This window comes from Sinohyriopsis cumingii, chromosome 17, assembly GCF_028554795.1.
Source record: "Sinohyriopsis cumingii isolate HCF-2022 chromosome 17, ASM2855479v2, whole genome shotgun sequence".
NCBI lineage: Eukaryota > Metazoa > Mollusca > Bivalvia > Unionida > Unionidae > Sinohyriopsis > Sinohyriopsis cumingii.
Window position 1 is genome coordinate 114,922,233 of NC_142977.1, and position 25,478 is coordinate 114,947,710.

The window sequence follows — 25,478 nt, forward strand, 5'->3', positions numbered from 1 at the left end:
CTGAATGGCACATTATACGATCGCCACGTGTTTAATAGACCTGTATACACAGAATCCATTTTTCCTGTTTAAATCAGGGATCCCTGACCTTGTGAACTCAAAGTGCATAGCCCATGGTTCCCCATTTAGTGACATGTACCAAGCACATGAGTGATAACGGAATCTAAGAAAGTATATAATTTTGTTATGTTCCAAATATAGTGTAAACTCAATTATGAATTATTAAAATTTAAGCTTTGAACCTAATAGTCTTATACAGTGACGTAATTAATAAGCAAGAGTGCACAGTCTTAAGGTAGGAATGTGACGATTTTACTACATTACATTACACACACACACACACACACACACACACACATATATATATATATATATATATATATATATATATATATATATATATATATATATATATATATATATATATGAGTAAATCATTTGTACATAAAATTATGGGCCGAAAAGGCTTTCCAGGAAGCTAAGATATATCCTTTTCTTTTTCTAACTGATGCGCATGGCTGACAACGTCCGACAAATCAAACCTGGTAACATAACTATTTTCTAACGTTTGAGTTAACATACGCGATTCTTTGTTACAATAGCGGATACTGAACCTGTCATTAAGAATAGAACCTCACTGAACTTTTTCAGAAATCTTGCAGCTAAAAGCCCTATGTTGCTAATGCCATCCGTTTTGGATAAACACCTCTTTTACAAGAATTTCGGCCATGTTTTAGGTCGGAATTGCATCATTTTCACAAAGAACCAACCCGACACTATAAGAAGTATTTTGGTGAAATCCCATTGCTATTAATTTATGGTTGGTATGGATAACATCATGTGCTGGTCATGCTGGAGTTCAGATGTGAAACATTTTCATTTAGTAACAAGTCAATATCGTTACGTCTATTAGTTATAAGCCCCTGCTGATTTGACCTACTGACAGGAGGAATAACAATAATGCAATTTTCAAGATGGCTACCATGATGGCCATACTTCATGTCAGACTGGCACCAGTTTAATTTCGGACAAACTAAATATCATATGATGTCTTCTGGTGAAAATCAAACCCATCCTTTTAGAAAAACAAAATTTTCAGGATAGTTGCCATTTTGACGATACAGGTTGTTTTAGGGTGACCATTTTCATATAAAAAAAAGCATTTAATGGGAACCTAAAGTTAATATGATCATGTCTTCAGGAGCTATAGCCGTCACGTGATTTTCAAAATGCTCATAGTTGATGTGAGATAGAAACCATTTTTAATGTGGATCACCTAGATGGTAAAAGTGGTCTTTGGATGAAAAGCTCAACGAAAAGTAACAATAAAATGTGCAAAATCGTTGCGTGTGTGTGACTTACTGATGTATGGAAGATACTATATTCCATTAAAAGCAACTAGAAATAGAAATGATTTTGGTTGTAAAGCTTTGTGGCACTCTTCTCATTAGTTTACGAGAAACAACAATATTAAGCCTGTGCTAAAGGACAAAATGCCATCGCATAGGCTATTCTAGTCTAGTAAATGGAGAGGAAAAAAATCAATGAAAAAACATTTCACTAAAAACTAAGAAGGCTGTAACTTACAATATTGGATAAAGTTCTTTAATAGCATAACAATCAGCCTCAATTGACATTGAAAATAGAGGAAAACAATCACCGTAATAATAATTTTTAAACATATTAGGCTGATAATGCCTACATTTGGGTACATAATGGTCTTTTTTATCAAATATTTTAATTATAAACTTGAATGGAAAATGTAATTACTCAAATATTTTTTTTCTTGCAAATAAATGATCACAACTTCAACTGAAACACAAAGCAAATATAAAAAGTGTGTCAACATCATGATTTCTTACTGCGCATAGGTATCTATTATTAAGCACAGTTATCTAGAATTAAGCATAGTTATCTAGAATTAAGCACTGTTATCTAGAATTAAGCACAGTTATCTAGAATTAAGCACTTGTATATATTATTAATACAGGTATCTATTATTAAGCACTGTTATCTAGAATTGAGCACAGTTATCTAGAATATAGCACTTGTATATATTATTAATACAGGTATATATTATTAAGCACTGTTATCTAGAATTAAGCACTTGTATATATTATGAATACAGGTATCTATTATTAAGCAGTGTTATCTAGAATTAAGCACTTGTATATATTATGAATACAGGTATCTATTATTAAGCACTGTTATCTAGAATTAAGCACAGTTATCTAGAATTAAGCACTTGTATATATTATTCATACAGGTATCTATTATTAAGCACTGTTATCTAGAATATAACACTTCTATATATTATTAATACAGGTATCTATTATTAAGCACTGTTATCTAGAATTAAGCACTTGTATATATTATGAATACAGGTATCTATTATTAAGCACAGTTATCTAGAATATAACACTTGTATATATTATTAATACAGGTATCTATTATTAAGCACTGTTATCTAGAATTAAGCACAGTTATCTAGAATTAAGCACTGTTATCTAGAATTAAGCACTTGTATATATTATTCATACAGGTATCTATTATTAAGCACTGTTATCTAGAATTAAGCACTGTTATCTAGAATTAAGCACAGTTATCTAGAATTAAGCACTTGTATATATTATTCATACAGGTATCTATTATTAAGCACTGTTATCTAGAATTAAGCACTTGTATATATTATGAATACAGGTATCTATTATTAAGCACTGTCATCTAGAATTAAGCACAGTTATCTAGAATTAAGCACTGTTATCTAGAATTAAGCACTTGTATATATTATTAATACAGGAATCTATTATTAAGCACTGTTATCTAGAATTAAGCACTTGTATATATTATTCATACAGGTATCTATTATTAAGCACTGTTATCTAGAATTAAGCACTTGTATATATTATGAATACAGGTATCTATTATTAAGCACTGTCATCTAGAATTAAGCACAGTTATCTAGAATTAAGCACTTGTATATATTATTAATACAGGAATCTATTATTAAGCACTGTTATCTAGAATTAAGCACAGTTATCTAGAATTAAGCGATTGTATATATTATTAATACAGGTATCTATTATTAAGCACTGTTATCTAGAATTAAGCACAGTTATCTAGAATTAAGCACTTGTATATATTATTAATACAGGTATCTATTATTAAGCACTGTCATCTAGAATTAAGCACTGTTATCTAGAATTTAGCACTTGTATATATTATTCATACAGGTATCTATTATTAAGCACTGTTATCTAGAATTAAGCACTTGTATATATTATTAATACAGGAATCTATTATTAAGCACTGTTATCTAGAATTAAGCACTTGTATATATTATGAATACAGGTATCTATTATTAAGCACTGTCATCTAGAATTAAGCACAGTTATCTAGAATTAAGCACTTGTATATATTATTAATACAGGAATCTATTATTAAGCACTGTTATCTAGAATTAAGCACAGTTATCTAGAATTAAGCGATTGTATATATTATTAATACAGGTATCTATTATTAAGCACTGTTATCTAGAATTAAGCACAGTTATCTAGAATTAAGCACTTGTATATATTATTCATACAGGTATCTATTATTAAGCACTGTTATCTAGAATTAAGCACTTGTATATATTATTAATACAGGTATCTATTATTAAGCACTGTCATCTAGAATTAAGCACTGTTATCTAGAATTTAGCACTTGTATATATTATTCATACAGGTATCTATTATTAAGCACTGTTATCTAGAATTAAGCACTTGTATATATTATGAATACAGGTATCTATTATTAAGCACTGTTATCTAGAATTAAGCACAGTTATCTAGAATTAAGCACTTGTATATATTATTCATACAGGTATCTATTATTAAGCACTGTTATCTAGAAGGAAGCACTTGTATATATTATGAATACAGGTATCTATTATTAAGCACATTTATATAGTATTAATACATGTATCTATTATTAAGCCCAGGTATCTATTATTAAGCACAGTAATTTAGTATTAATCACATATATTTAGTATTAAGAACACTTATCTAGTTTTGCTACATATTATTGTACTTTAATTACAGAGAGTCAAAACTTTATATTATTTTCAAAATGTTATTGTTTAATGTTTTATAATCAGATTTGTACAAACAATGTATACTGATTGCGAAAATTGTTTGCTAATTATTAGCATGGAAATATTCAAGTCACTATAATTAATTTTAGGAACACTGGACTGTCTTCTTTTACTGAGTCTTCAAATCATTAAGGTACGCATTAGTGGTGTCAATCATCAGAACGTCCGACACATTAACCAGTAGCTCCATCCCTTGGCGCTCAGCATTAAGAGATTAGTGTTGGGAATGGCAGCTCTGGTGTCAAGATAATGTGATTGGGTGGGACATGATACCACATATATGCGGCATGATGCCCCATTGCAAGACATCATTATAAACTGCCATACTACATACATCGTAGCGATATGACTGAAATTTTTAAAAAAGCTACGCTACAAATCCATATCACACACACACACACACACACCTAACACATCATTGTTTTTCTATATAAATTCATGGCAAATAGCATTCTAAACAACCGGGATCAAATGTATTTTGTTTAAATTAGTCACAAAAAAAGTGAAAACATTGCCATTTTCCAAGTGTCATAATAGCGAAGCTCAGCACTTACCATCCAACATGTACAACATTTAACAAGCTGAATTATTCTTTTGACTCCATCGTCCCACCATCACAGGCAAACTGTATAATATACCATCATAATTCATCCTATCGTTAACAGTAATCAATGAATTATATTTCGGGCTTTATATTGGTCTCAAAGTTAAAGTTTATTATATGACTTTCGTGATGCACATCATAACCACGCCTTATACCAAATTATTATCAGAAATATCATCACTGAAAAATGTTTCATTACTGATGATCTTATTACAAATGATACACATTTACGAAACTGGTGCGTTGTGTTCTGGCTTGATCTTCTTGGATAAGCTGAGGCATTTTGCTGCTAATTCTATTAGTCCGTCATGTCTCAGACAATGTGCAAGAAGATTCAGGCTTGTCTCGAGATGCATTGTCCTCTCCAGTGTGATTGACTGCATCAGATGTTTACAAGCCAGCAACCTCTGACTGTTCATTCCTAGGACTGAGTAGGTCTGGTGCTGCAGGAAGTACATGTAGGGTTTGGCATCTACAACAACCCAATCGCAATTCCTATTTGCATTCATCTGGGAAGGATCGGTATATACTGACCGGAACATTTCATGATAAATGGGAGGTAGAGTGCAGTGGAGCTCTGAAGGAAGATAAATAACTGATACTGCTATATATCTCCTGTATATTGCATTAAATGTAGCGTTTTCTGACAAAATCTTTTCACACTTCACATCCTCCATGCGTACCCACTTTACAGCGGATACATCAGATACGTACTGATTGAAATCTCTCTCTACTGCATCAAGTACCTCTTCTGCCAGAGAGGCATATCCCAATTTGAGATAAAATCCAGCTAATTTTAGTCTTCCGGATGTGACGTCAGACTCGCTGCCAATACGGAGGTACGTATGTGCTAACTCCAGATTGGTATTACATACATTGTGTGCAGCAAGACAAGATGCCAGCTGACAACCAATGTGAGTGCAGAAAAACCGAAACAGTACAGACAATACCTCCCTTAAAAGTGTGCTGCCAGTTTGATATCTCTGTATTAAAGCTGTAAGTGTGTTTTGTACTGATGTGCTTTCGAAGCATTTTAACAATTCCACATAGGACATTAAGAGAGAAAGAACACGGCAACCAACTACATTATTTTCCTGTTCACCTGTGGTCTGTGGTATTCGGAGCAGTGAAGAGGTTCCAGTGCATGCTACTGCTAATGCCTGACCCACTCCGTCACATGTTATCTGAGTCAGATACCTAAAATCCTGGTCTAATAGAGAAACCAAGCAGTTGTGCAAGCGCCTTCTCAATGGTCCATTCACTTTACCTAGAAACATATTCTCTGTCGGTATAAAATAATTGGGGCAGAATCCGGCATCTACCCATTTGCAAAACGTTTTCAGCAATAAATTCAAACCAACCAGCAAATTCTTTGGTATCCAAAAGCTTCTTGCCGTATTGTCTATCAAGTAGAACAACGCAGTCTTACAGTGATAACTACTAAGGCTTTTCCCAACAATGGGTTGAATGAAACATTTATTAATCATTTTCATCAAAACATAGCAAGCCATTTGTGTATTATTCAAGATCCACATCAGCTGTCTCTCTATTCTAGTAAAGGAAATTCTCCATTCCATGTGTTTTTCTCGACTAAGAGGACATCCTACAGGAACAAGAAATGCTTCTTGCTGTAGCAAATACCCAAAATCGTTTGGCGTAATCCATTGGTTATATCTTGAGCGTTGTAACCACGGAATAAAATGCTGCCTGCAGCTCTTTAATCTGATGCCCGAAATAACGTCCCAGGTCAAACCAGAGGATATAACTACAGTTCTTGCAGGCCCATGATTCTCCATTCTGCCATCAATCGCCAAAAGTTTATAATCGTGTGCGTTCAGGATCAATCGTCCATTACGATCGACTGCCAACAACTTCTTCACTTTAACATCCATGCCATACAGAGGTACTTGGAGATCAAGACTTTGGTACTGTAACTTAAAGTAACCAGGGTATGTATTCTCATCCGCTACCATCAGTAAATTTAACAACCCGGCTACAGAATCCTGATTATCCTCCACAGCAATCATTTTTCCAGTAAGGAACACAATATCAAGATCCGATTTCAGACCTGGAGTTGTGGAACCCTCTATCTGGCTCCCAAAGATCTGCAACTCAAAATCAACATTATCAAACTCCATTCCAAAGTGCATGTTAGTCATCAACGGCACTAACTCTGCCCATTGCGTCCAAGTTCTATGTCTCCTCCTCCTGATCTTTCTGTTGATTCCGACATTGCGGAATATTCTCATTAATAACGTGGATATTTTAGGGAGTGCAGCACTTGTGTCAATGTCTGCCATCTTGACTAAGAATATAAGAATTAGAGAAACAATATAATATAGACAATAATCGTGACGTCGTTCATTTCATCGGTACAAGGAAAGTTTTATGAAAGTTGATTCAAATATAATCTAAAAAAAATGATTGCCCATATTTAACATTATTATTATTATTACATTCGATTAGAATATTAGGCTTGGAATTGTAGATAGTAAATAACAAATGTTTTTGTGCGGAAACCTGAGTAGTAACAGACTTATGGACAGCTAACATAATAATATAATATATAATGGTATTCAACTGAGGACTTGTAAATTCTAATATATGGCGATCCTTTCTTCATTGGGAATGCATGGAGTCTAAATATGATTAGGTACATATCTACTGAAGACTTATAAAATATATGGTACATATCTACTGAGGACTTATACAATATATGGTACATATCTACTGAGGACTTATACAATATATGGTACATATCTACTGAGGACTTATAAAATATATGGTGATTCGACTTCTCGATATATATGATCCGCATTATGGTACAATAAAACTCAAATACTGTAGCTAGACCAGCTAACTTACGAACTACAATCAAATACTAGAAACCTCAAAATATATATCGCTAGACTTCCTGATAGATGAACCGCTGCCAAATAGTATGAAATATAATGTTAGTATGAAGTATAATGTTAGTATGAAATATGTTAGTTAACATGAAGTTTGATGTACCTTTCCATAAGGTCCTAGTTTTATTTAAAAATGTTCAACAATCAAATAGTGATAAAAACTCGAACCCTAGGTATAATATTGGAATCAATCTTCATATTTCAAAACAAAAATAATAAAATTATTCTTGTTATGTAAACCTAGATGCTTTTAGTTTACCCAGTATTTGTAATTCTTTGTGCGTTCCACGGGATGCGAAATCAAAGAACTGAAAATACCGATGGTTTGGAGAGTTTAAGTGAGACTAAGTTAAATACATTCAGATGGAAAAGACTGAGTTATATCCGTTCTAATAGAAGAGACTAAATTACATACATTTTAATGGCAGAGACAAAGTTACATATAGTTTTTCATACAGATACAGAGACCGCTCTGGTGGCTTAGTGGTTAGAGCGTCCGCCTCGGATGCTGGAGGTCGTGGGTTCGATCCCCTGCCGAGTCATACCAAAGACTTACAAAAATGGTACTAACCGCTGCTTCGCTTGGCGCCCAGCAATGAGAAGTTAGTGTTAGGACTGGTCGGTCTGGCGTTAGGATAATGTGACTGGGTGGGACATCATACTACATGTCTGCGGCATGATGCCCCAGTGACAGACATCATTATAAACTGCCACACTGCAGACATCGTGGGGATATGACTGAAAAATTGTTAAATCTACGTTAAAAATCCAAATCACACACACATACACATATAGTTTGATGGCAGAGACTAAATTACATACATTTTGATGGCGAAGACTAAGTTACATATAGTTTGATGGCAGAGACTAAGTTACATATAGTTTGATGGCAGAGACTAAGTAACATATATTTTGATGGCAGAGACTAAGTTACATATAGGTTGATGGCTGAGACTGAGTTACATATAGGTTGATGGCGGAGACTAAGTTACATATATTTTGATGGCAGAGACTAAGTTACATATTGTTTTATGGCAGAGACTAAGTTACATATAGGTTGATGGCAGAGACTAAGTCACATATAGGTTGATGGCAGAGGCTAAGTTACATATAGGTTGATGGCGGAGACTAAGTTACATATAGGTTGATGGCAGAGACTAAGTTACATATAGTTTGATGGCGGAGACTAAGTTACATATAGTTTGATGGCAGAGACTAAGTTACATATAGGTTGAGGGCAGAGACAAAGTTACATATAGTTTGATGCCAGAGACTAAGTTACATATAGGCTGATGGCAGAGACTAAGTAACATATAGTTTGATGGCAGAGACTAAGTTACATATAGTTTGATGACGGAGACTACGTTACATATAGTTTGATGGCGGAGACTAAGTTACATATAGGTTGATGGCAGAGACTAAGTTACATATAGGTTGATGGCAGAGACTAAGTTACATATAGGTTGAGGGTAGAGACTAAGTTACATATAGTTTGATGCCAGAGACTAAGTTACATATAGGCTGATGGCAGAGACTAAGTTACATATAGGCTGATGGCAGAGACTAAGTTACATATAGTTTGATGACGGAGACTACGTTACATATAGTTTGATGGCGGAGACGAAGTTACATATAGGTTGAAGGAGACTAAGTTACATATAGGCTGATGGCAGAGACTAAGTAACATATAGTTTGATGGCAGAGACTAAGTTACATATAGTTTGATGACGGAGACTACGTTACATATAGTTTGATGGCGGAGACTAAGTTACATATAGGTTGATGGCAGAGACTAAGTTACATATAGGTTGATGGCAGAGACTAAGTTACATATAGGTTGAGGGTAGAGACTAAGTTACATATAGTTTGATGCCAGAGACTAAGTTACATATAGGCTGATGGCAGAGACTAAGTTACATATAGTTTGATGGCAGAGACTAAGTTACATATAGTTTGATGACGGAGACTACGTTACATATAGTTTGATGGCGGAGACGAAGTTACATATAGGTTGAAGGAGACTAAGTTACATATAGGCTGATGGCAGAGACTAAGTAACATATAGTTTGATGGCAGAGACTAAGTTACATATAGTTTGATGACGGAGACTACGTTACATATAGTTTGATGGCGGAGACTAAGTTACATATAGGTTGATGGCAGAGACTAAGTTACATATAGGTTGATGGCAGAGACTAAGTTACATATAGGTTGAGGGTAGAGACTAAGTTACATATAGTTTGATGCCAGAGACTAAGTTACATATAGTTTGATGGCAGAGACTAAGTTACATATAGTTTGATGGCAGAGACTAAGTTACATATAGTTTGATGACGGAGACTACGTTACATATAGTTTGATGGCGGAGACGAAGTTACATATAGGTTGAAGGAGACTAAGTTACATATAGGCTGATGGCAGAGACTAAGTAACATATAGTTTGATGGCAGAGACTAAGTTACATATAGTTTGATGACGGAGACTACGTTACATATAGTTTGATGGCGGAGACGAAGTTACATATAGGTTGAAGGAGACTAAGTTACATATAGGTTGATGACGGAGAATAAGTTACATATATTTTGAAGGTTTTTCATGGAAGAACTTTAGAGAAATTGCTATACATAGATCTTGTATCATCTTTAACATCCTGGTCTAAATAATCTTTGTAATAATTGTGTTGAACTTTTTTCTGCATATGCCACAGTGAATTTATATTAACATTTGAAACATTAAATGAGAAATTAATGCTCTACTATCATTTAAAGTATTATTGCAAGTAAAAACAATATCCAATGGAGATACATACTTGCATGTCTAAGCATGTACACATCAGGGCAACTTCAGCCTTTCTTGTCTAGACAGAATAAACAACTAAATCAGATTATGAAGTGACTGATTTTCGCATAATTTAGGAAACAAATTGAAAGAGCAGAAGATGTTTGCACTGCAAAGTAGCACAGACTGTGCTATCTTTCCTTAGCATATATGGACTCAATAACAGGCCAACATTATAGATAAAATGACGGCACACCGTGACTTTCATTTTGGATTTCATTCAACAATAACGGTTTGAGAAGAGACTGCAAAGTGACTTGCATGTCCTTTAAGTCTAGAATTTCAAACTATCTACTAACTTTTAACATAGTTGTACTGACCCCTCTAATGTATGTAAATTTAAGTTTTCATAATTTCGTCAGTGGCTATGTCCAAGGAATTATTGATAATAGAACTGAATCAAATAACATGTCCATTTTGACGACTCAGTCGGTTCAATTTGACATCAGACGCTTTGATTACATATTACTTAAATATATTTTGGGCATTTAGTTTACAGATTTAAACTTTATGTATTTAACGTCAATTACAAAACACGTTTCATGATCTTATCCGAGGCGATCTCGATGGCTCAGAGACACTAGTATCTAAGAAACTTATTGAAAAAATGAAACTCAATCGTAAGCTCAAAACCCGTATCCTTATAGCACACTTAAAGTGCAAATTCTAAGTAAATTAAATTTAGCACGTTATGGGAGATATCAAAGTAAAGCAGATCCTTAAAGTTGTATGTTCTTTTTATTTTTGAGTTCGATATGAACTTGAGTTTCTTCCATGCATAATTTTGAAAATACATGAAATGGTTTTTAATGTGGATGATGGATGGTGTAGAAGTGCAAAAAGAAAAACCCCACCGATTTTGAGTTGGCCGCTAGAAATCTGCAACGTTTAGACACCAGGGAATCGAACTAACAGCTACAGGGGTGTCCGAAATGAGATTTTAAAAAAAAAGCTTTTAAAGATTGATATGTTTATTTCAAATCAATAACAATTCTACGAGATATATGAAATCCTTCACGAAATGTAAACAAAAAGCAATGTAAAGGAAACTTCTTAGAAAAACGTCAAAACAAGCAGAAAATGTTGCTGCAAACCAGATTCGTACACAGGTAACACAATCCTCGGCGTCCGCTTGTGTAATAACGTACGTCTGCGGCATGATGCCCAAGTGCTAGACATCACTATAAACTGCAACACTGCAGATATCGTAGCGATATAACTTAAAGATTGTGAAAGTCACGTTAAAAATCTAAATCATACATAGACACTCTTCGTTTTTCTATTTTTGGATGGAGGGGTAATGACATCATGAAAAATATTCAAAATGGGAAATGGTAACCAAGAAAGGCTCATCTTGACAACTTAGATAACATGATTATTTGAATAAAAACTGTCCTAATATGTATTGCATAAAGTCACATATGGTGATGGCTGTTTCATTTGCAATGGGCATTGACAAGGTTTATAAAGGTGATCTACCACAATCATCTCGAAAGGACCCATCAAAATCAAATATAAACCTATGTCTCTTCAGATTACAACTCTGTACATTTTAACTTTTTCGGACAAGTCCCTAACCTTCGCAATCCCTACGTACAAATTATTCATAACAGGAAGGCATACTCATCTGATAGACATATTATTTGGTAATTATTTACCCATCAGACCTGTCTAGGGAATTCAATTTCAATTTTGTTTTGATAACTCCAGCTCACCATACAATTGCTGATACACAATCAACGATCTCTCTAAGCTCACCCTTTTATTACTTCAGCTTAGCCACCCTACAATTACTCCAGCACACCCTACAATTACTTCAGTTCACCCTAAAATCCCTCCACGCTCACCCTATGATTACTCTAGCACACCCTACAATTACTTCAGTTCACCCTACAATCTCTCCACGGTCACCCTACGATTACTTCAGCTCACCCTACAATCGCCCCAACTTATTCATTTTGAAAGATATGGCGTGCCATACTACTTCATTCCATATGTATTGTACTCGCATACCCTCTATTGTGTTTGTGCCCCACTATCGATTTCAAAGAGAAAAGCATCAAGCACATGAAAGATGCACAAAACGTAATCATTTCATTCATTGATTTATACTTTCTAACCTGATTGTCGCCAAGGGGTCCCTAACAATGTCGACTTACTGGCGCTTCAAAACAAACAGAAACTCCATATGTTAAGAAGCAGACAGACTGCTCGATGTCCGTTTCTTGTTTCTAGACTTGTCCATTTCAGTAAAAACCTTGTTGTCTGCGTTCAATATTTGCAATGTCCAGTTTTAATATTTCTGTTCTAAAAAAATGAACAAATAAATAGGAGGATATCTTGTATGCATTCGTTCAAACAGATATAACTCTAAAATTTACGGAATTACTTAGATTTTCAAAACCTACATCACAGCTGTTGCTTGAAAACGTAACCAGGTTAGAACTTATAAACCAATGATAGATATGAATGAGTTTAGTGTCCTCTTTTAAATCCTTGTTGCATTAAAATGGGCGGTGGGGTTTACAGACAAACGAGATGGTATAAGAATACTATTAATTACGTGTGGAGCGATGTGCATCAACTTCCACTTTGGCGAGGATGAAGCAGAAGTAAATTTCGTTAGATTTGACACGTACTTTTCAAGTTCCATTGAATATTATGATTCCTCACATTTATATGTAACTTATTGTTCTTAATCTAGAACACTGTTACATATATGGTCATAAATCGGATGTGTGCATTCATCAATATCAAATGGTGACAAGAATATTTCACATACCGTACTACAATAGTCAAGTGTCGCTAGTATATACCAATATATATATATATATATATATATATATATATATATATATATATATATATATATATATATATATATATATTACTGTTCACTAATACTTCCTAATAAATAATACTTTAAGTAGTAAGGACAATTTATATGTCAAATTCAGATCCAGGAAGAAGCCGCGCACTGTGACATGACGGGTTGTTATGCCGCCACTATAATAGATGTGTTATGGTTGGGCTGGGGTGATCCCAATAGTCTAAATTATTATAGAAGTCCCACCCAGGCTCGATTTTGGTTGGAAGTTAAACTAGTGAAAGATAGATGTAAAGCTCCGAGCCCCCAGACAGCAATGCCGACGGTTAAATGATTGAATATCAAAAAAAAAAAATGAAATTCAACGAATAACATTTTAATAACAGTTCAATAGTCAAGTGCTTCAAATTTTCCAAGTACTCTATTTCCGCTAGACACTGTGATAGCCTATTGCATCTTTTGATTAGAAGTGTGAGACAACTTTCCACTTGTCCTTGTATTCTACGCATCTCTGTATCCTTCTCTCCTATTCCTCCAATTCATTCTCCTCTTCCTTCCGAGTTTCTCCAAATTCGTTCTCCTCCTCGACTTCTGCATACTCCTCATCCTTCTCCACTTTCTCGTCTTCGCCTCCTTTTCCTCCTCCTCCTCCTCCTCGACTCTCTGCACAGACTAGACTTGTCGACTGCGACTGCTCTGCTAGTCTCACTTCCGTCTCTCCTCTTAGAGACTCGGGACTTAACTGAACCGGAAGTTCTGTCCCCCAAAAAGCTTCCTGTGAAAACACAAGGACGGTACAATATTTACTTTAGCCCTCTCATCTCACACTACACCCAGCCTATCATCAGACAACGCCTATTAAATTTCTTCGGTCACGCATTCATTCACATCGAAATACTCATACGTTTTGTATGGTAAAACAACGTCGAAATAAAAGCACAGTATCAATCAAATCAGTACATATTCTTAATCCCATTATGCTAAACATTGTCACAGCAATCAGACGAATGTCCTTACATTGCAACTCATACAAAGTACACACATATTCAAATATCCATGCTATGGTGTATCCATACATCCATATTAACTAATCTTACACACTTCAGCCAGTTTCCAAATTAACAATGCAAGCATGTGTAAATTCTAACATATCACACGAACATAAGCACTAGTTTGGTACGAAGTAACCTATTAGCGAATTACAAAATTAATTCTGACCACAAGCTAACACTCTACATAATTCTCTACATACTACTCAAGCTCATTTCTCAAATAGTCATGTAAATTAGACACTATAATGGTAATTCTACGTACTAAACGATCCCATTAATTAAGTATACATATGACATATAATTACAATACATTGCCGTAATATTCTGCAAAAACCAAGCAAAAACATACTGACCTTTACAAAGCTTTATCTTTCCTTAGAATCTCCTCCCTATGTTTTACGGCCAAATTACAAGTGGCTTCTTCAGATTAACTCTTTATTGCGCAGCAATCTTCCTAGGCCAAACTAACTTTTCACTTCCTAGTTGGAAGGTATAATTCGGAGCGAAATGTTATCACAATTCCGATTGGGTGTCGCTTTGACCCGATCCAATCAAACTTAGCGGAGAATATCCTTCTCGCTATCTGTCCACGTGCGGACGGATATAGAACACTCTCCGTTTCCCTCGCGGTTTCCTCTGATCTTAGGACTGTGCTGTAACACATAGGTCGGAAGTCGCTCGATCTAACACCTGTGCCGATTCAAGATGCCGGGTCTTCTTGAGAATAAAATCGGGATTTTATTCCCCCAAAATTGCTCCAAATGCAACTGTGCGTTACTATACGCAATAAAAGAACACAATCATAACGACGCTACACGCTGAGTACGGACAAGAATATACCCACAGCATACGGTTATCTACAGAGCGATCTATGCCATTTAAGCGCTCCTGCTCATTAAATCGGCGCCTACGTTCTCAGTTCCTTTCACGTCTCTGATCTGCATCTGGTACTGTTGTAAGAAGAGCGACCATCACATGAAGCGTCCATTCGAAATTTCGCTTGCGCAGAATGGCGAGGGGTTGGTGGTCGGTCTCCAATATGAACTTCCGCCCGTATAAGTACCGCTCGAAACTTGATATCCAGAACACGATTCCGAGCCATTCCCTCTCCAATACAGAGTAGTTTTTCTCAGCAGCAGACAGTTTCTGACTGCCGTACGCGACGAGACAATTTCTGGATAGCGTGCAGCGTAATCTATGACCGTTGAAATATAACGATTTATTTGTGCATACGCGGATTATATCGGTCCGATCAAATCCTTCGCGACGCATCGAGATGGTTCATCGATAAGGGGTGTACTTTCAAAAGGTACGGGTCGATGATCCGTTTTCGGTGCCATTCTCTGACACTTGTCAAATGAGAGATAGAATCGCCTAACCATGGACTCCTGACCAATATAATTCTTTGGCAAGACGATCACGCGTCTTGGTTATTCCCATGTGTCCTCCCATGAGACTTCCATGCGTGAGTTTCAACACTTCACCTCGCTTTTCCTTTAGCACGACGTCTTGCTTGAAGTGTTCATGTCCTTTCCTGGCGTGGTGATACAAGATCCCCTTCTTGTATACGAACTTCACTTTGATGTGCCTGCCCTTGGAACAGTCCCTTGCAAAATGCCAAGGAAGCTTGCAATTGTAGCACGTCGGCGGCCCTCGCCGTCCCGCAAGTTATTCCTGTCCTGGTCTATGGGTATCATCCTTAGCTGTAGACCCCCTCCGACCTTCCCGCCGCCCTGATGGTTACAAAAACCCAGCTCTTCCGCAACCACATGACGCGAATCAGTGGGTCTGGATCGGTCCCTACCTCCGGAACTACACTCCTCGAGTGTGCCTGCTTGAATCTCTCCGCCATGCTGACGATCTCTTCGAGAGTCCGGTGCTCCGCTAGGAATACTGTCAACTCGCGACGGTAAGTACTCAGGACATGCTCCTTGAGTATGACCTGGCGTAGCCCGTCGTACGATCGTTCTACTTCTGCCATCTTTGTCCACATCTCAAATAACCCTCAAACACGGGTGAGGAATTAAGATAGGGTTTCCGTTGCCTTTTTAGCCGAGTCTCGAAATCGTTTACAGTACGCTTCGGCGGTCAGCCGATAATGGCAAAGAAGGGCCTTTTTGAGCGAGTTCTAGTCGTCAGCTTCTTATGCGGAAAAGTTATGGTAAAGTTCGCGAGCTGCACCTTGCATAAAGGCTGAGACGTTAATCGCCAAATGTTGTCCTGGAATTTTTTGAACGCACGCGAGTTTCTTAAATTGCACGAGGAAATCGTCAATGGACTCTTCTTTCTCACTGAACCATGGCATACTTGTCTGTACCATTAGGTGGTCAATAATCGGTATTACGCTCCCTCCAGAACTCGTACTGGTGTCGTCCCTATCGGTTGTCCTAGCTTCTACCCCTAGTTTCTCCATTTCGAGAGCATGAGCGAGCACTCTTTCTTTTGCGACTGCTTCTATCCCGGCCAGCTCCAGCCCTCTCTGTTTCTCTGTGTCCGCTGATATTTTTGCCAGTTCCAGATCCCGCTGTGTCTCTCTGTCCGCTGCTATTTTGGCCAGCTCCAGCTCTTTCTCTATTTCGGCTGCTTTTTCGGCCATCCTGGCCAGCTCCTTCTGGGTCTCTCTTTCGGCTGCTTTTCGGCCCTCCATTCTATAATTCTCTCCTCTATGAAACGCTGCTAGGCGATCTCCCTCGTACCTTAGATCTTCCGAAACCATGACGCGATACTCTTTAATCATCTGTCTTTCTGTAGCCATTTTACAATTATACTAACAGTAAGTGACACCCTGTCTCGACTTAATAAGCAATTGACAGATGTTACACGTTCCTAACCCAATACTTATCTGCTGACAATAACTAACTTCACTCAGGTAAGATATTTTGCCTAATATTTACTTCACAATTACTGCAAGTAACTGAAATCTGTCAAGCACCCCACCCCAAAGAAAACATGGACGATGATCTATCCTGAAACATGCTTATTGTATGATAGATTTTCATCAGTGACGACTACCACTAATGTTTAATATAAGACGTTTCTATTTGCTACCACCCAACTCGAATCAAAATAAAAAATCACTCTCAATTTGATCATGGCTTAAAGAATCAAATTTGGTTCTGAAGTATATATTTCTGACTTGCTGTCTGAAGTGCAAATCTCTTTGACTTACTGTTTGAAGTGCTAGCTTTTTTATTTGCTCTCTGAAGTACATAGCTTTTTGAACTGTTGTTTGAAGTGCATAGCTTTTTGCCTTGCTCTCTGATGTACATAGCTTTCTGACTTGCTGTTTGAAGTGAGTATCTTCTCGACTTTCTGTTTGAAGTGCATATCTTCTTGACTTGCAGTCTGAAGTGCAAATCTCTTTGACTTACTGTTTGAAGTGCTAGCTTTTTGACTTGCTCTCTGAAGTACATAGCTTTTTGAATTGTTGTGTGAAGTACATAGCTTTTTGACTTGCTCTCTGAAAGTACATAGCTATTTGACTTGCTATTTGAAGTACATATCTTTGTGATATTAACAAAACATTATTAGCAAATAAAGAGTCTGATTTGGGATTTTCTCTTTTCACCAAAATGAAATATATTTCAGTAATGCAACTAGAAAGTTTTCTTTGACCCAATTTAAATGTTCTTCACTATTGCAACTAGAAAGTTTCCTTTCACCCAATTTAAACGTTCTTCATTAATGTAACTACAAATATATTCTTCCACTGATATGAAATACGTTTCAATACCTCGACGAGAAAATTGTCCTTCAGCCAAACTAAAATATTGTTCAACAGTGCAACAAAAAATTTGCCCTTCCATTTTAGGGCACACACGTACACACAAGAAGTTAGTACATAGGGATTTTCTAGGGCACACAAGTACACACAGGAAGCGTGCAGATAGGCCCTTTCTAGGGCACACACGCACACATAGGAAGTGAGTAGATATGCCCTTTCTAGGGCACATACGTACACAGAAAGCTAGTAGATATGACCTTTCAAGGGCACACACGTGCACATAGGAACTTAGTAGATAGACACATTGCAGGGCACACACGTACACACAGGAAGTAAGTAGATAGACCCTTTCTAGGGCACAAACGTACACACAGGAAGTTAGATGATAAGCCCTTGCTAGGGCACACATGTACACACAGGAAGCTAGTAGACAGGCCCTTTCCAGGGCGCACACGTATACACAGGACGGTAGGCTGATAGACCCTTTCGTTGGGCACACACGTATACACAGGTAGCTAGTAAATAGGACCTTTCTAGGACATACAGGTATGCACAGGAAGCTAGTAATATGCCCTTTCTAGGGCACACACGTACACACAGGAAGCTAGTAGATATTTCCGTTCTAGGGCACACACGTATGCACAGGAAGGTAGTAGATAGACCCTTTCTAGGGCACACACGTACACACAGGAAGCTAGTAGATATGTCCTTTCTAGGGCACAAACATAAGCACAGGAAGCTAGTAGACGAGTCGTTTCTTTGGGCACACATGTATGCACAGGAAGGTAGCACACACGTATACACAGGAAGCTAATAGATTGGTCGTTTCTTTGGGCACACGTATACACAGGAAGCTAGTTGATAGGCCCTTTCGTTGGGCACATACGTAAACACAGGAAGCTAATAGATATGTCCTTTCCATGGCACACGCGTATGCAAAGGAAACTAGTAGATATATCCTTTCTAGGGCACACACGTCTGTGCACGTGTGTGCCTTAGAAAGGGCCTATCTACTTACTTCCTGTATTGATATGCCCTTTCGATGGGCACACACGTATACAGAGGAAGCTAGTAGATGATTCGTTTCTTTTGGCACATGCATATATATATGCTGCTGACAGTAACTACAACAATTCCTACGACACTTATAATATAGACTATAGTCTGACTATACCTCCCCGTTTGTTTGTACCCCCCCCCCCCCGGAATGTCCGTTAAGCATGAAAGACGCATAGAAAGCCAGTGTTAGGGCCACTCTGATCAGTCAGGTTAGAAATTATGGATCAGTGAATCAGCTAAGTTCTGCGCACTTTTTATCACATTAAAGACTGCCGTTATTGAATCGGTGGTGTTTGGGGGTTTACAAACAAACGGGGATGTATAATCAGTCCATAGGATGGTATGAGCTAGGTCCATTAATATGAAATCACAAACATACACAGAGATGGTGATGTTCCATGTTTTGTGTAATCACACAGACTAGGGGAGTATCACGATAATTTCCTGTGAATACAAGTATGCACAACATATACACATACAGACACGTAATCTACACGACATAACACAACAAGTACGAGTGAATTCAGGCATCAGGCTTACCTACCTTACTGTAAAAACCATGGGAATTCTACCGATCCGATCACTCTCGGACCTTTCCGTCAGTATTCAGTTTGGATATTCCCCGTGTCTTTACCGATGGTACTATTTATAGACACCTTGCTTAGGAGGCATGTTAGTATTTGACACTGTCCTTGATGTGACGTCACAATTCAATACCTCATATCTAAAAATAGAATTAGCAAAGTTTCGGACAAACATAATATTGTGGCGGGCCAGTACCATTATTTAAATTATAAAATACCGTACTTAGAGAAAATGGATAAAGCTAATTGACTTTTAAGCAATGTAATGAAGCATTAAGTAATCGCCTTTGTCTTTGTATCACTTCTGTAACAGAATGGCAGTGAAGTAGCAAGTTGTGGTCTAACACGGGTAACAAATTTGTATTGCCAGTTAAAGCCACGGGATTTTTTCCGCGTGGTGTTTGGTGTTTAAAATCGAATTTGAAAGGGACAATTAGTTTTATTCTAGTCTAAATTGGCATAGCTAAACAATTTTTATCATTAAAATGTCCTTTTTTTCTTGTACTTGTAGTTCAAATTATGAAAGCAATAATAATAATAATAATAATAAAAACATTAATAATAATAATAATAATAATAACATTTATTATTATTATTATTATTATTATTATTATTATTATTATTATTATATCTTTGCAGGGTAAACAATGCATTAAGGCAGGAACAGTCGGTCACTTTCCATAACAGCAAATTTTTCACAAAAGTTTTTTTAAAAGTCCCTCTTGGAGAACACAAAATTTATCACTTAAAGACTATTGGTAAAACGAATTGGCTTAAGAGATGGGTGGGTGTGGTATGGTCAAATAGCACGTATAGCATGTAGTGAGTTTAAAGTTATATATTGTTAACTTTAAAAAAGATGTCATTTAAATGTTCTGGTACAATCTGTTTTGCTGAAACTATATTTATTCGAGATAAAATAAGCACTATGATATTGTATTTTAGGCGCAATAGATCACGGAATTTAGATAGTATTGATATATTGCATTGTAAATTATCTTGGTGTATAAAGACTAGTCAAGATGCAACGAGCGTTTCAATTTTCATATACACTACACGTGGTAAACATGATGCCAAGCAATGAGGGGCTGCCATATTGGTCTTCTATTCAACCTGGTCCTTTGACTAACAGTCATATTACACGGATACCTGTAACCGGGTGGCTATCAAACTTTCTGTATTGAAAGTACAATTACGGAAAGTACTGATAATAGCAAAGAGAATTACAACACATTCCTGAAATACATACTATAAAATGATTGATTTGTTTGTTTACATTTTAATTGTGTGTATCACATCTTGCACGACATGTAATGTTGTAAGTATTAATCCGCAAAATGTTATATCTTCGGGTATCATAAGTCTTTCGTTCTTAATACCCGTCATGAAAAATACTTACCATTAACTACTTATATTAAATAAAACTTGCATGTATGCATAAATGGGATGTATAGTAAACTTGTTTGCAAATATGAGAAGTATTCTAGTCTGGATATGTTTCTCCCTTTATGTGTGAGAAGACACGTGCCAAGAGTGTGAAACAAATTAAGAAAAATACAAATTTAAACAAAGTTACAAACTGATCAGGTATGATATACCAGCATTTGCATATTTTACAAGATGGTACTTCGTTCAATTTGACTCTAATCGTTAAGGTTAAAATAGTATAGCGTAACACGTACGTATTCATGTAGATATCCATGTGCTTGTCTACATTGGATTCTACGGTGTGTCGAATGGGTCACATATAGGAATATAGTTTACACTTATACCTATAATTATGTACGTGCGTATTAGAGGTGCTTTAGTGACATTTCAATGTGTTTGTGAAAACTAGTTATTGGGGGTGGGTATGCCATTTCACCAGTGGACTGGATAAATTGGTGTTTTTCGTTGTTCAGTGGAGCCATTAGCAGATACATGGGTAATTTAGAAAAAAGTATACAATAAATGAATTTAATATTACGTGTGGTTTATAATAAGAGAAAATATAATACATAAATCTTGGACTGCATATGTTTTGTATTGAACCCATTTTTAGGATACCAAGAAAGTGGTCAGAGATTTAAACTCTAAAGTCGTTAATTAATGAAGTTTAAAAAGCTTAATTATAAATTGTGGTACAATACATATTTCACCATGTACAGAAAGACATGAGCAGATAAATATATTAATATTCCCATTGGAGAACATCAATATGTTGTGGATTAAAATTATGTCATTATTAGTATGATTACCTAAACGCATGGAGAATTGTTTTATTGTCTTCATCATAAAATGCCGCTTATTGTCAATAGAGACCTTCCTACCTTGTTTAGACACTACTGTCGAGGTTGTTTAGAATGACTAGAATCGATTTCATTTTCAAACAGTGTGTGCAGAAAAAGAGTTCATGTTCAATCTCAAAAGTTTTGTTCAAAATCCATTTCTCCTTGCCACTAAATGGATTATTCATAAGTGTCACTGACATAAAATGTTCACCTCACACAGACTCCTTATTGCTGTACACTGGTTCAACGTCTGTGGACAAAATGGTTTTACATTTTTTAATACAAGTTATTATTTCACACAATTACTGCTAAATGTGCAGATTTATCTGAAAGAAATGGGACATCACTAAAACCATAATTTTTAGCCATTTCTTCCCAGACTACCACACCCCACACACTTGTACATTATGATTAGACCTCAAAGATGCAAACCAAAACGAGGTTTAGCAAACGCTGTATCATGTGTTGTTTGAAAACAATATGGCCGATCGCTCGTTGACTAGTGGCTAAATGACTTCATACAGTAATTATAGATCGCTAAACAACCCTGCAGTTGATAACTCTGTTTTGTTGAGAAATAAACATGTTATACGAACCTTGAAATCAGATTGATGAGAATGGAGTAGCTTCAGCTACATGCATACATACATACATACATGCATACATGCATACATACATACATGCATACATGCATACATGCATACACACATATACATACACACATACATACATACATGCATACATGCATACACACATACATACACACATACATACATACATACATACATAGATACATAGATACATACATACATACATACATACATACATACGTACATACATACATACATAGATACATACATACATACATACATACATACATACATGCATACATGCATACACACATACATACACACATACATACACACATACATACATACATACATACATACATACATACATACATACATACATACATACATACGTACATACATACATACATACATACATACATACATACATACATGCGTGCTGTTACGAATCTAATATATGCTCATAAAATAATTAACAGAAAAGAGTGAAAGTCAACAAGCTTTGTAAAATTTAACAAATAATTTATTGCCCTTGAATAAAATGTGACAATGAGAAAAAAGAACTTACGGTATTGCGAATCTAACTCCGCCAAGGACGGCCCCAAGCCCGGCTGTAAAAGGAGGGGGGTTGGGCGTGGGACTAGCAACCCCACCCCGTTAAAGCAACTCTTGCTACGGAAACGACAAAAAGGGAACAAACGACAACCGATGCTGGGAGCGAAGCAGACCAGGCATCTGGCTATATGACGGATGGAGAGCAAAACCGCAAGGACGTCCCAACCCGATAGCGGAACTCTCGACGCCAAAAGCATGGATCAGAGTTGGATGCTGGAACGTGCGAACGCTCAACCAGACTGGAAAACTGGCACAAGCAGTGAGCGAGTTGAATCGCTACAACTTGACCCTCATGGGTGTAACAGAAGCACGATGGACTGGTGCCGGCAAGCAGAAGTTGAATTCCGGAGAAGTCATCATCTGGTCCGGAAGGAAGGACAATGACCACCGGGAGGGGGTCGCCATCATTATCAGCAAGAACAAGACCAATACCGTTCTACAGTGAAGCCAATGAACGAGCACCTGCTGTACTTTAGGATAAACTCCAAGTATGCCAAGCTGTCTGTTGTTGTGGCCTATGCACCAATAGACGACGCGGAAGAAGATGACAAAGACACCTTCTACGACGCTCTTCAAGCCATTTTAGAGTACGTCCCTCGACATGACGTGCTGTTGCTACTTGGCGACTTCAACGCTAGGGTCGGCTGCGACAATAAAGACAGAGAGAGGACCATGAGGCGCCATGGAGTAGGTGTGATGACCGACAACGGGGAAAGACTGGTAAACTTTTGTGAAGAGAATGACTTGGTCATAGGAGGGACCCTGTTCGAGCACAAGGACATCCACAAGCTCACATGGACGTCACCAGACGGCAGAACTCAGAACCAGATCAACCACATCATCATCAACGGCCGATGGAAACAATCCCTGCAGGACGTGCGAGTGATGCGGCACGCTGGCATCGGCAGCGACCATAGTCTTCTGGTGGCCAAGGTGACTTTGAAGCTTAGGAAAGTTAGGATAGGGGTCTCCAGGAATCAGCGCTTCGATGTGGCCAAGCTGAAAGATCCAAAAGTGAAGGAAGAGTTTAGGCTGGCCCTAAGGAATAGGTTTAGTGTTCTAAAAGATGAGACAGCGCTGACCATAGACAATTTCAACAGAGCAATGAAGGAAGCAGGAGAAGTAGCTTTAGGTTATAGGAATAGTAAGAAGACAGAGTGGATATCAGGAGAGACGTGGACTCGCATAGACGAGAGAAGACAGATTAAGAGGAGACTTTTGGACGCCAAGTCACCAAGACTGAAAGAGAATTTCAAAGGAGTATAGAGGAAAAGACAAGGAGGTGAAGACAACAGCAAGGACAGACAGGAGAGAATACACAGAGAGACTGGCAAAGGAGGCGGATGCAGCAGCAGACCAGAACACGAAGAAGCTGAAGGGCAACTACGGCCAGCACCACGACCTTCCAGTGAGAGATGAAGATGGAACTCATGTCACAGTGGAGGAGGAGAAGCTGAAGAGATGGATACAACACTTTGAGTCCGTACTGAATCGCCCAGACTCACCAGTACACGCTGACATTCCTGAAGCAGAGGAGGACCTTGGCATCCACTGCGACGACATCACTGTTGAAGAGGTCAAGCAGGCCATCCACAAGCTGAAGAATGGGAAGGTACCTGGCGATGATGGAGTATGTCCCGAGATGCTGAAGGCAGAAGACACAAAGACACCGCAGCTTCTTTGCCAGTGTCTCCAAAAGATCTGGGATAGTGAAGAAACACAGAATGACTGGAAAACAGGAACCATTGTCAAACTTCTCAAGAAAGGAGATCTGGGGAACTGCAACAACTGGCGAGGAATCACCTTACTATCCATCTCCAGTAAGATTTTCAGTCGCATCATTCTCCAACGCATCACAACAGCTGTGGACGGCATCCTACGCCAAAAACAGGCAGGCTTTATGAAGGGCAAGTCCTGCATCGATCACATCTTCGTTCTGAGACAGATCCTTGAGCAGTCCCATGAGTGGAATGGATCCCTTTATGTGGTCTTTGTGGACTTTGAGAAGGCCTTCGACAGCCTGTACCGAGCCTCTCTGTGGAAGATCCTACGACACTTTGGCAACCCCCAGAAACTTGTCAACGTCATCAGGCCCTTGTACAAGAACTTTGAGTGCAGTGTCATCCACAACATCCTACTCACTGAACCATTCAAGGTGGAAACAGGAGTGAAGCAAGGATGCATTCTCTCGCCGATCCTCTTCTCAGTGGCCATTGACTGGATCATGCGCCGCACCACAGAGGGCAGGAAGCAAGGAATACAGTGGAAGCT

General features: G+C 37.5%; 2 protein-coding genes across 5 annotated transcripts; one reads left to right on the forward strand and one right to left on the reverse strand.

Moving 5' to 3' along the window:
• Positions 1-1,589: 1,589 nt before the first annotated feature.
• On the reverse strand, positions 1,590-19,831 carry LOC149779705 (uncharacterized). 4 transcript variants are annotated; one of them, XM_089940555.1, is made up of 3 exons: positions 19,693-19,831; positions 8,220-8,386; positions 1,590-7,044 (listed from the first exon to the last, which is right to left on the reverse strand). In XM_089940555.1, exon 3 carries the CDS (start codon positions 7,037-7,039, stop codon positions 4,967-4,969), a length of 2,073 nt encoding a protein of 690 aa, XP_089796681.1. In that variant the 5' UTR covers positions 7,040-7,044; positions 8,220-8,386; positions 19,693-19,831; the 3' UTR covers positions 1,590-4,966. The 4 variants fall into 4 exon arrangements, with proteins under 4 accessions (XP_089796681.1, XP_089796682.1, XP_089796683.1 ...); XM_089940556.1 differs by lacking the exon at positions 19,693-19,831 and adding an exon at positions 10,458-10,979; XM_089940557.1 differs by lacking the exon at positions 8,220-8,386 and having other exon boundaries at positions 19,693-19,825.
• Positions 19,832-23,657: 3,826 nt separating this feature from the next.
• Positions 23,658-24,473, forward strand: LOC149779706 (protein CFDP2-like). Its single transcript, XM_089938459.1, has one exon. It carries the CDS (start codon positions 23,658-23,660, stop codon positions 24,471-24,473), a length of 816 nt encoding a protein of 271 aa, XP_089794585.1.
• Positions 24,474-25,478: the final 1,005 nt, after the last annotated feature.

Bases quoted from the DNA above. Each gene is read 5' to 3' on its own strand.
- LOC149779705 (XM_089940555.1), bottom strand. From the start codon at position 7,039: ATGGCAGACATTGACACAAGTGCTGCACTCCCTAAAATATCCACGTTA.
- LOC149779706 (XM_089938459.1), top strand. From the start codon at position 23,658: ATGAACGAGCACCTGCTGTACTTTAGGATAAACTCCAAGTATGCCAAG.